General features: G+C 45.2%; 2 protein-coding genes across 4 annotated transcripts in view; one reads left to right on the top strand and one right to left on the bottom strand.

Moving 5' to 3' along the window:
• LOC113524936 (histone-lysine N-methyltransferase PRDM9) overlaps window positions 1-9549 on the top strand; it is a 13233-nt gene extending 3684 nt beyond the window's left edge. For both annotated transcript variants that reach the window (XM_053238841.1, XM_053238842.1), the window contains exons 4-7: window positions 2595-2860; window positions 3490-3557; window positions 4008-4198; window positions 6008-9549. In XM_053238841.1, the coding sequence (XP_053094816.1) occupies window positions 2595-2860; window positions 3490-3557; window positions 4008-4198; window positions 6008-7248 (1766 nt within the window). In that variant the 3' untranslated portion in view covers window positions 7249-9549. The remainder of the gene's footprint in view (window positions 1-2594; window positions 2861-3489; window positions 3558-4007; window positions 4199-6007) is intronic.
• A 616-nt stretch (window positions 9550-10165) lies between these two features.
• Window positions 10166-12500, bottom strand: part of lrrc20 (leucine rich repeat containing 20) — a 5651-nt gene continuing 3316 nt past the window's right edge. For both annotated transcript variants that reach the window (XM_034309310.2, XM_034309308.2), the window contains exons 3-5: window positions 11889-12038; window positions 11416-11583; window positions 10166-10635 (exon numbers count right to left, since the gene is read on the bottom strand). In XM_034309310.2, coding sequence (XP_034165201.1) covers window positions 10523-10635; window positions 11416-11583; window positions 11889-12038 — 431 coding nt within the window. In that variant the 3' untranslated portion in view covers window positions 10166-10522. The remainder of the gene's footprint in view (window positions 10636-11415; window positions 11584-11888; window positions 12039-12500) is intronic.

Genomic DNA, 12500 nt, shown 5'->3' with positions numbered 1-12500 from the left:
CCCATCCATCATCACCCCCATCCATCACCCCCATCCATCACCCCCATCCATCACCCTCATCTATCACCCTCATCCATCACCCCATCCATCATCACCCCCATCCATCACCCTCATCTATCACCCCATCCATCACCCTCATCTATCACCCTCGTCCATCACCACCCCCATCCATCATCACCCCCATCCATCACCCTCATCTATCACCCTCGTCCATCACCCCATCCATCATCACCCCCATCCATCACCCTCATCTATCACCCTCGTCCATCACCACCCCCATCCATCACCCCCATCCATCATCACCCCCATCCATCACCCCATCCATCATCACCCCCATCCATCACCCTCATCTATCACCCTCGTCCATCACCACCCCCATCCATCACCCCCATCCATCATCACCCCCATCTATCACCCTCGTCCATCACCACCCCCATCCATCATCACCCCCATCCATCACCCTCATCCATCACCCCATCCATCATCACCCCCATCCATCATCACCCCCATCTATCACCCTCGTCCATCACCACCCCCATCCATCATCACCCCCATCCATCACCCTCATCCATCACCCCATCCATCATCACCCCCATCCATCATCACCCCCATCCATCACCCTCATCTATCACCCTCGTCCATCATCACCCCCATCCATCATCACCCCCATCCATCACCCCCATCCATCATCACCCCCATCCATCACCCCATCCATCATCACCCCCATCCATCATCACCCCCATCCATCACCCCTCGTCCATCACCCCCCGCCCATCACCCTCATCTATCACCCCCATCCATCACCCCATCCATCATCACCCCCATCCATCACCCTCATCTATCACCCCATCCATCACCCTCATCTATCACCCTCGTCCATCACCACCCCCATCCATCACCACCCCCATCCATCATCACCCCCATCCATCACCCTCGTCCATCACCCCATCCATCATCACCCCCATCCATCACCCTCATCTATCACCCTCGTCCATCACCACCCCCATCCATCATCACCCCCATCCATCATCACCCCCATCCATCACCCTCGTCCATCACCCCATCCATCATCACCCCCATCCATCACCCTCATCTATCACCCTCGTCCATCACCACCCCCATCCATCATCACCCCCATCCATCACCCCCATCCATCACCCTCATCCATCACCCTCATCTATCACCCCATCCATCATCACCCCCATCCATCATCACCCCCATCCATCACCCTCATCTATCACCCTCGTCCATCATCACCCCCATCCATCACCCCATCCATCATCACCCCCATCCATCACCACCCCCATCCATCATCACCCCCATCCATCACCCTCGTCCATCACCCCATCCATCATCACCCCCATCCATCACCCTCATCTATCACCCTCGTCCATCATCACCCCCATCCATCACCCCATCCATCACCACCCCCATCCATCACCACCCCCATCCATCATCACCCCCATCCATCACCCTCGTCCATCACCCCATCCATCATCACCCCCATCCATCACCCTCATCTATCACCCTCGTCCATCACCACCCCCATCCATCACCACCCCCATCCATCATCACCCCCATCCATCACCCTCGTCCATCACCCCATCCATCATCACCCCCATCCATCACCCTCATCTATCACCCTCGTCCATCACCACCCCCATCCATCATCACCCCCATCCATCACCCCCATCCATCACCCTCATCCATCACCCTCATCTATCACCCCATCCATCATCACCCCCATCCATCATCACCCCCATCCATCACCCTCATCTATCACCCTCGTCCATCATCACCCCCATCCATCACCCCATCCATCATCACCCCCATCCATCACCCCATCCATCATCACCCCCATCCATCATCACCCCCATCCATCACCCTCATCTATCACCCTCATCTATCACCCTCGTCCATCATCACCCCATCCATCATCACCCCCATCCATCATCACCCCTCGTCCATCACCCCCTGCCCATCACCCTCATCTATCACCCTCATCCATCACCCCCATCCATCACCCCCGTCCATCACCCCCATCCATCATCACCCCATCACCTCATCCGCAAACTGTGGTCTTCGTGACACACAGTCCGTGTTTTCACAAGCCGTTAGACGGGAGATATTTTATGAATGCGACAGACAGTTAGTTCAGTTTCAGTTCACACTTCCGTTCTCACTTTTGCATTTTCTTCACTTCTGCTTTCAGTGACATTTAATGTTTGTACAGCCAGTGGTGATCACGAGCACTGAAGGAGGAACGAGTGCAACCAAATTATGCAAATTTAGATCTCTCTTGTTGTGTGAGAAGTGTTCTCACCAAAGTGGCAGATGAGCAGATAATTTTACACGCCACTGCTGACAGTTCACCTGCATCTGACAGGTGCTAATCTCACCCCTGTTTATCACACAGCAGCCGCAGGTTCCACATCAGATTACACCTGCACTAATATACACGTTGCTGATGTTTTTTACTGCTTAGACCTTCAGCAGGTCACTTTAAACTCCTCTTGCACTTCAGCATTATTTCTCTATGTCACTCAGCATGATTTCTTTCCTTGCATCTCTTTTGCGTCTCTCTTCCACTCCAGACTGTGAGGTCTGTAAATCCTCCTTCGTGAAGGAGTGTGAGGTTCACGGGCCGCCTCTCTTCATCCCTGATACCCCTGTTCCCATGGGGGTTGCTGATCGAGCCAGACAAACCCTTCCAGCTGGTCTAGAAGTTCGGAAGTCCAGTATTCCTGACTCGGGCCTGGGAGTGTTCAGTAAAGGGGAAACGGTTCCGGTTGGTGCTCACTTCGGGCCGTATCAGGGCGAGCTGGTGGACAGAGAGGAAGCCAGCGCCTACTCTTGGGTGGTGAGTTAGCTTCTTGAAAATTTAAAATGATTTAAAATTGATTATAAACAGTAAAATTATGATTAGACGGATCTCCTGTTCCTTTTCCCAGTTTGAACCCAGTTTGCACTGTTCTAGATTTAATCTGAAATGTTCTCACATTTAAATTGTTCCCTCTGGAGAACCTTGGATCACTCCATCTGGACCTTGGAGTAGTTCTAGACAACCTGCTCTGCCTTGTCTCTGCTCACACTGACTCGGTTTCCCTCCACGGAGGCCACTCAGGTGTTCAGAACCTAGTCATACCATGATTGGACTCCTGGAAGGTCTTCTCCATGAGCACCAATACTTCTGACCCTGAATACTTCTGCAAGATTTCTGTCCTGAAGTTCCCTCCTGCATTAGATCTGGAACACTGATGCTCTGCTAGAAAACAAAAACAGACCCTGACCTACGTAAAGGCAGCGCTCGGTACCACTTCTCTTCGAGGTTCTAGCACAGACCTTCCTACACGAGGCCCCGAGGTGGTCGAATGAAACACTAAGCACTTACTGAAGCTACGCTGGACCTTAAACAAGATGATGCTTATTATTATAGTCGTATTGTTGTAAGTCCTTTAGTAACTCCTCTCTGACTTTTTTTTTTAATAGATAAGCAGGAGCAGACAGTGTGAAGAATACATAGATGCCAGAAACGAGAATCGTGCTAACTGGATGAGGTGAGGAACACACTGCAGAATTGTGCGGCTTTTTTGGCTGCGTTTACACGCACATCAAATTCCGTTTAAAGTCTATATCCGGGTTGCGGCCATATTCCGATATAATACGATGTTTATTTGCGTACAGACATCGGAATATTCCTGTATATCTCCTTTCAGTGGGTTTTCTGAAGAAGGTGTTTACATGCAGCACATTTCCGAGTTTAGGAATTTAGGGAATCGGAATATTGTCTTAATCTGAATCGGATTGCGGCGTTTATGTGCATGACTCAATACTAATTAGAATATCGCCAAATTCCGATTAACATCGGAACACTGATGTGCATGTAAACGTAGCCGCTGTAGATCCCCGAATAGATCTCCTGGAATCACTTCACATGCCTCCTGCCTCGGATCTCTACTTCTCATCTGTCTTTTTATTTTTTTTCTTTGTTTTACTCGCTCCGTCAGGTACGTAAATTGTGCTCGTAATGAAGAAGAGCAGAATCTGGTGGCGTTCCAGTATCGAGGAGGAATTCTCTACCGCTGCTGTCAACCCATCAAACCAGGACAAGAGCTCCTGGTGTGGTACGAAGAAGAGTATTCCAAAGATCACGACTTTACTTTGGATTTCCTCAAGAAGAAAAAGTGCTCCGACGATGGTTATTTCTAATCATTATTACTTTATTGTTATTACTAACTTGTTATTAATTAGTTATTAATACACCCTAGTCAAGTTATACGCGTATTACTAATAATCGTAGGTAATAACTAAGGACCTTGGTGATAAAGAACATTCCATTTCGTTCCGACTGACTGCCGAAGGTCCTGCAAACACACGAAAGGCTCCTTCTTTATAAAGGAACGATTCTTCCACCTTGCTGTTGGAAAGGAGATTAAACCGAGTCCCTAAAACACTTGCAAGGTTCCGTCCTCGCTCTATTCATACTCATGAAATTTTACAAAATATATTAATATATATTAACCGTCTCCCACGCAGCCCTAGCAGAGAGCTTTAGTAATGAAGTCTGGTAATTACTGGAGCTTGTTTGAGAATTTAGGCAAAAGTTTCATGTATACACGACAACGTTTTCAAAACGATTCGCGTTTACACGTATCCGCGATTACGGCCAAAAACGCAGTATTACGTATGCCAGGCCAGTAGTTGGCGCTGTCACCTTGTTAGTAAACAGTACCTGTAGGGAAGTGACGATTAGCTACGTCTGATCCAAAAACGCCTTTTTAAGACATGTCGTCGGCGCTGATGTGTATTTAGAATTTGTCGTGTGTATATGATGCGTCTCCGCTGTTGGTTGTAATATTGGTGAAGTAAATCCACACTTTGCTGAAGAAGCGTTAGCAAACTCTTGAGCAGCAGCAACACCACCATGTTCTCCACCATCGTTGTGTGTGTTTGTTCGCGCTTAATTGCCTTTACAGTGGACACGTACTGCGCATGTCTACATACCGAACACGTACTACGCACGCGCATGACGTCACCGTTTTCAAAGATTGGGTGTTTACATGGAAACCCGTTTTCAAAAATATGCGTTTTCAGTCCCCAAAACGCCGTTGTCGTGTAAACGAACACGCAAAACGCATAAAAGTCTCCCGTTTTTGGCTGAAAACATTGTCGTGTAAACGGCCCCTTAGAGGTCCAGCATTTAGGAGTTCTTTTTTAAGAGGCCACTTTGAGGAAGAACCACACATGGATGTGATGGTCAGGGGTGCACATACTTTTGGCCATATAGTGTATGTTTTGTCTCTCACAAAGGTCTGAATGCAGATGTTATGTTAGTCACTGTTTCTATAGAAACCCAGCCGGTCTTTGTGACTGAAGCTCGTGGATCCGTGACCCAATAACGAGTCGTCTTTCAAAGTCTTTAGGGTTTATTTCCTCCTGCCATCTTGATCCAAAAATGAAGGACAGCTGGTTCTGCTCAGCATTTTTCTATTCCATGGAACCATCTCGCGAGACTACTGGACTGTTAGCCTCTGGAAGAACCGTTACTGGTTTGGTATTGTGACTGGAATAAGGGGTCTGTTCTATTGAAATAGAGGATTTGGAGGTAATTTCAAGAAACTAGTCGCCAAGTGGCAACAGGTGCAGGTGCAGGTGTCTTTTTACCCTTCCTGCAGGACATCTGCCCTCAGTACTGCTTAGGAATATCTCACTACCGTATACCTGCCATCTTTGCTCTGGATAAGCCTGATTGCTTGCAGTATTCTGGTGTTCGTCGTTTGTTCGTGATTTGCAATGCCTCGGGCAGTCAGTATGGAATGAAATAGAGGAATACGTTTCAAAAAGACAATTCTATGAATTCCAGATTCCGTTTGTTGGTAATGATCTTTCCTGAACACAGCATCCGTTATCCAGTGTCCATGCATTTAGAGAAATATTCACATTCATAACTAATGGTTGGCTTTATTATGTGGTCGATTTAATAACAAATTGTTTTTTTCTGCTCCAGAAATGAAAGACACCTTATTATTGCAAGTCTTCTCCTGCTCCTTGTGTTCACTTTCCTATTCAAGCCGAATTTACCTCGACAACCACATGAGGAGATGCCACAATGAGGAATTTGTGAGACAGCAAAAATCGGGACAGATTAAATATGACGATGATGATGATGATGATAATAATAATAATAATAATAATCTGAAGGCTGCAGAAAAGTCCACCAGTCAGCAAATCTCTTCATGTAGTCTCTCTCATGGCCAGAATCAGGAAGAGGTTTATCACTGCTCCGAGTGTGGAAAGAGTTTTACTTCCCAGAGTAATCTCAGGCGACACCAGCGCGTCCACACCGCAGAGAAACCATATGACTGCTCACAGTGTGGGAAGAGTTTTACAGAACAGCGTGCTCTCCAGCAACACCAGCTCCTCCACACAGGAGTAAAATCATATCACTGCTCACAGTGTGGAAAGACTTTCAATCACCTGAGCAATTTCCAGCGACACCAGCGCGTCCACACGGGAGAGAAGCCATTTCCCTGCTCTCAGTGCGGAAAGAGTTTTACTCAGAAGAGCCATCTCAAACTGCATCAGCGCATTCACACGGGAGAGAAACCGTTTCAGTGCTCAGAGTGCGGGAAGAGTTTTACTCACCACTATCCTCTCCAACAGCACGAGCGTACTCACACCGGAGAGAAGCCGTATCACTGCTCGTACTGCGGGAGGAGTTTCAATCATCAGAGCTCTCTCAAAGAGCACCAGCGCATCCACACGGGGGAGAAGCCGTACCGCTGCTCGGAGTGCGGCAAGAGCTTTACTCGCCTGAAGGGGCTCCAGCAGCACCAGCACACTCACACCGGAGAGAAACCGTTTCACTGCCGACAGTGTGGGAAGAGCTTCACGGAGCAGAGGACGCTCCGACGACACCAGCGCATTCACACCGGAGAGAAACCGTATCGCTGCTCTCAGTGCGGAAAGAGTTTCACTTACGACAGCAGTCTGCAGCGACATCAGCAGGTCCACACCGGCGTGAAGCCGTATTACTGCTTACAGTGCGGAAAGACCTTCACTCACCAGAGCGGTCTGCAGAGACACCAGCGCATTCACACGGGAGAGAAGCCGTACCGCTGCTCACTGTGCGGCAAGAGCTTTACTCAAAACAGTCATCGTAAACAACACGAGCGTCTTCACGCAGGGGGCAGTCTCGATTACTCAAGCACCCTTAAGGCACATAACTGTCCTAATACGGAGATGTGATAAGAGCCGTAATATCATATCCAGTGTGGGGTCGGAAACTAGGACTACAGCAGGGCTTCTCAACCTTTCTTTGGCCAGAGACGCCATTTTAAAGGTTCAGAGTTCTTGTATTTTGTAGAGTTTCTAGCTTGAAAACAAGACCATAAGCTAATTTTTATTTTAAATAGCCGTTCTGCGTGCTGTCTCTGTCAGGCGTAAAGGCCACGTTCATTAACATGACAGCGTGTTGTATTTTAATAACAATAATCCGGCACTTTTTATTTTTTATTATTATTAAATATTCAATACATCAAGTTTATATGCTCTCTTCCTGTGACCACATCTGCATCTCAGGAGACCCCGAGGGTGAGAACCTCTGTATGTGTGTCTATTTGAACCTACTCTCTTTTCTTTAAGTGGAAGGTGCTGGAATAAAAAACAGCTGTACGGTTTTAATAAATATGCAAAATTTTATTGTACACATTATAGAAACAGTTAAAGTGGTTCCTGGCTGCACACAGTTTGAGAACTCCTGCACTACAGTACGAGTCTGTTTGTGTTTAACGAGCAGGAAGTGCGTTAGTTTTAATGTGTTGTTTTAGTTAATCATCACTTTGTCCTGTAATCTGTTAATGTCTCATTGTTATAAACAGATATTTCTTTGTTGTTTTGTTTACGCTGATTTGAGTTAAACCAGCACGGATGATAGGAAACTTGTATGTTAGCAGTGGTTCATTAGCCTCATGGGACCGGGTTTACACTGTGCGAAAAATCGTGCGATAAATTATAAGAATTCTTTGGCTGAGAGATTTGATTGGCGATCGTGGTACGCACGTTTAGTGTCACTCCGACCAGAAACACTCGGCACCAAAGTACGTGTGAGTGTGAGAAACTTCTGACACTGACACACAGGACTTCAGCAGTTTTCCACCAACAGGACGAGGGCAGACTCACGGCACTGCTACAGATACCGATAAATCTTATTACACAGCTAATCTTAAAACAGTCCTGAAATCATACCGTGTAAAACCAGCTTCAGATGGGATGTGACCAGAATCTAACCTTTTTTTTTTTTTTGTGCCTTTATGTTTTGCTTTTGGACAGTTTGCCAGAAGACCATCAGCAGGTAACGGTTCAAATAATAGAGAATAGAATAGAGTTTTATTTTTATATTTTTGCAGACATCAGTGACTTAACAGTCAACTGATCAACCCAGTGGTGACATCAACAAACTACCTGAGATGGAGGAAGAAGAGCCAGGACTCGGCAGGGGAAGTCCATCTTCCTCAAACTGCGTTTAAATAATTTTTAAAAAATATTTGTTTAGAAGTTCATACTAGTTCATAAGGTTATTAGTGTTCTAACTAATATTACTGTAGATTAAGGAGACCACTGGTCACAGTCATCAGATTAGAGCAATGGCCTGAAGACCTCATGATGCAAGAGGGAGGATCCAGCCAGGAGCCAGGGCTTGTAGACCTCAGGTAGGAGCAGGAACCTGTGGGCTGCAGGAGCTTGTAGACCTCAGGTAGGAGCAGGAACCTGTGGACTGCAGGAGCTTGTAGACCTCAGGTAGGAGCAGGAACCTGTGGACTGCAGGAGCTTGTAGACCTCAGGTAGGAGCAGGAACCTGTGGGCTGAAGGAGCTTGTAGACCTCAGGTAGGAGCAGGAACCCCATGATTGTGGAGTTAAGATCATCACCATCGTAAAAACTCACCTTGCAGAAAAAATATTAGAACCCAGTAGAACTTTCTAGTAGTTCCAGATCATGTGTTTAATGGTCTGTAATGGTAGTTTAATAGGTTTTGTTTCTGATGGTTATGATGCACTGATGTTCTGGTGACACTGAGCAGTAACCAGTCTCTTTCTGCATATTTGCCCCCTAATAAATAATATTTACACTCAGATAAATTGCTTACATGATATAATCACCCCTGTATTACCACTAGAGGGCGTCGGAATACTAATCATGCACCTTGGCCAGCGTATTTGTTCACACCTGTTGATATATTCATTCACTGTCCGTATAAAAACAACCCGTTAGTCAGCGTTTGTCATCTTCTAGAGCGATTCTAACGTTAGTGCTGTCTAGTTTTTTACATTGCTCTTTCCTGCACCGTTTGTTTTGTTGTTGTTTTCCCTCTTTCTTCTGATTGTTCTGATGTTCTACAACACATTGGGGTCATCACAGCTTTGTAGGATTGGTGCAGAGAATTAAAACAGTAATCTGTTCATTAAACTGTTATAATGGAATTTTATCCTGTGTTCAGAAGTTGCTGAAATTTTATATTTTAAATACCAAACAAATGTATTTATGTTGATCTAAGACTGTTGCAACCTCCTCAAGCTCAAGCCCAGGATTTAGGTTATGGAGGTATAACTTTCTTCCGTCATGAATATTAACATCACGTTCTTTAGGAACATTTGTGGGAATTTACGCTGCAGTTTGACGGAGACTTCTGTAGACATAAATCTGGAGACATCTTTTGGATGTTCTTTCTCAAAGAAACCCTGCACATGGTTCCAGCCAGACTGAGTGCAGTAAATCCATCCTTCAGATTCATTAGGATTTGCTGCATCACGACTAAATTGTAGAAAATTTTAAAAATGTGTTGCTTGGCGCTGTGGTGCTCGGATTCACAGCCTGCTATGAGAAATTTATCGCACTCGTGCTAATCAAACATGTCGTGTAAAAAGAAAAGCTGTCAGGAGCAGTGATGGTTCAGAAGGTTCTGGGCTACGAATCAGAAGGTTGTAAGTTCAAGCTTGCACTCTGACCCCAAACTCCTAAGAAGTGTAATACGATAAGAATTTCACGGTGCTGTACGTGTAGATGTGACGACAAAGGCTCTCTTCTTCTCCTGTGAATGCAGGGTTATACCTCTCTGATCAGACCTGTGAATAATCACTGGGAAATTAAAGAAGCACAGAAGGCAGTTTTGCTTGATTAATATTTATCTGAATATTTATTCAGTGCAGAAACAGCAGCATTAGAGAACCGGAGTCTCTGAAAATTTTAACATGAGCAAGTTTCCAAAGCAAAGTAGTTCCACCTTCAGTTTCACGTGTGAGTCTTGAGAAGCTTTCTACCCCAATAATCACTAACAGTACTTCTAATGATGTAATGAATATTACCGCACCTCTTTTAAATATAGTAACCTTTATTTCTGTAATATTTTGCCACACTAATTAGCACAGTAGCACGAGGTTTGGGACGTAGCCCAGGATCGAGAGCTACTCCAGCGATTTCCACATCCAATCCAGCATGAACTGCAGATGACGACGTCTGTGTGTCTATGTGAGGAGAGTAAACTTCTGTGAACCGTTTGGCGATGAAGAAAGCGGATTAGATCTCAAATCCACAGCGCTCAGGGACGACATCGCACACACGCGCTCCCACGGCACCTCTGAGAGAAGAAACAAAGCAGAAAAAACACACAGTGTGATCCAGTACAGCTAATCTGATCATGAAATCACAAACTTCATCTCTAGTCAACCTCCTAAACACCTACGTAATGCGAGTGTTACTGTTAAACTGTGTAAATACACCTGTAAGGTAGCATCTTGCACCCTGTAATACTGAACTGCTGGCACAATAGCAATCATTTTAGCAGCGCTGAACTTTGCTTGGTGAGCGTTTGGCATCCTGCTAAGTTACAATTATTTGTTTATTTGTAAGTGATTAGCTAGAATTAAATCATCCTAAGTACAAATCCATTCAGGTGTACTGAGGGAAAAAGTAATTCAGTGTGAAAATACAGATCATGATCGTCTTGCCTGGAAGTCTCCTCATCTAACTGCTGCTCGTAGGAGAAGAGCGCTAACTGCCCACCTCTACCGCTCCGATCGAAGGCCGTGCCTCCTACCCAGAGTCTCCAAGCCACGGATGTCTCATTGCTCAACAATAAGATGAACGTTTAACCGTTGCGACTCTCTGGAGCCAGATTTCTGCAATCCTTTAAGTGGTTATGAAATGCTGTTTGGGAAATGCAACAGCCAGAATGATGAGTGCTCGCTATCGTGGCACGGTTAAAGTCACTAGCGTCACTTAGTTTCCTGTTAGAGGCTAAGCTGTTAACACCAACTGATGACCTGTTGGAATTCGGGTAAAGGGGAAGTGTGGAGATAATAAACTGCCAACCTGGTGCATAATAATAATAATTTAATAATAATAATAATAATAATACCTGAGATCTGGTTTCCTGACATGTTGATGTTCTGCAGCGTGTGCACATTCGTCAGTTGTTCGGGAAAAACACTGAAGTTATTGTTGGATAAATCGATGCTGATGAGATGCTGCATTCCTGCGATGGCATCTGGGAGTTTAGTCAGCATGTTTCCCTGCAAATCCAGCTCTACACAAAAACACACACATCACATCAGCTGACAAATTAACACTCCTGGAGCGTTTCCTGCTTCTCGCTGCTGTTTTTCCTTATTTTTTTCCTTATTTTTTTCTTGGACATTGACTCCGCCCATACGTATGACCTCACTGGTTCGGTTGGTTATTATGGCTTTTTTTTCTCCAAAATGACTTTACTTGAAGATACTGGCTTTTTTTTTTTAAACTCTGGCAAGGAGAAGATAAAAAAAAAAAAGTTCCTGTTCAGAAGTTAAAAAGATACCAAAATATACAGATATACAAACCAGCACTTCGTACCTCTTAACTGGCTGAACATGGTGAAAAACTTTTCCCCTAAATTCTTCAGTTTGTTGTTGGCCAGTGTGATTTTGTGTATTCTATCTGCACAGCTACGAATCATTTTTAAGACGCCATCAGGGAATCCGATCAGGTTACAGTCCGAGAGATCTACAGAGAGAGAGAGAGAGAGTGTTATTAGTGTCCTGTGTTTATTATCTCTAGACATGTGGTTATGCTCTATATAAGTAATAAACACTGTGTGTTGCAGTAAAATACCGAGCCGAGTTAATGTTACCACACTGAAGTTGATTATTTTCCTATAACTGCACATCCCCAAGTTTTTTCTTCCTCTCACACCACGGCAATTGCTAAAGATTATAATCTTCTATAACAGCAGCTCTGACAGTAGTGCAGGTTTATATTAATGCGCTCGTTCTGATGTGTTATTGTTTCTATAGCAACAGCACATTCACAGGGACGTGTACGATGGACACAGCACATAAACGAGTAAAAAAAAAAAAAAAAAAAAAAGTGTCAGCGCTTTGTAACAGTCAGAGGTAAAGCTGTAACTTCAAGTTTTCCGACATCTTCAGGACAGAGGAGTTTACGCTTCTTTACGGTTTCTCGCTA

This window comes from Pangasianodon hypophthalmus, chromosome 12 (assembly GCF_027358585.1).
Source record: "Pangasianodon hypophthalmus isolate fPanHyp1 chromosome 12, fPanHyp1.pri, whole genome shotgun sequence".
NCBI classification, from domain to species: domain Eukaryota; kingdom Metazoa; phylum Chordata; class Actinopteri; order Siluriformes; family Pangasiidae; genus Pangasianodon; species Pangasianodon hypophthalmus.
Note: the sequence above shows the minus strand (reverse complement) of the source record. Positions and strands in the feature narration are given on the sequence as shown.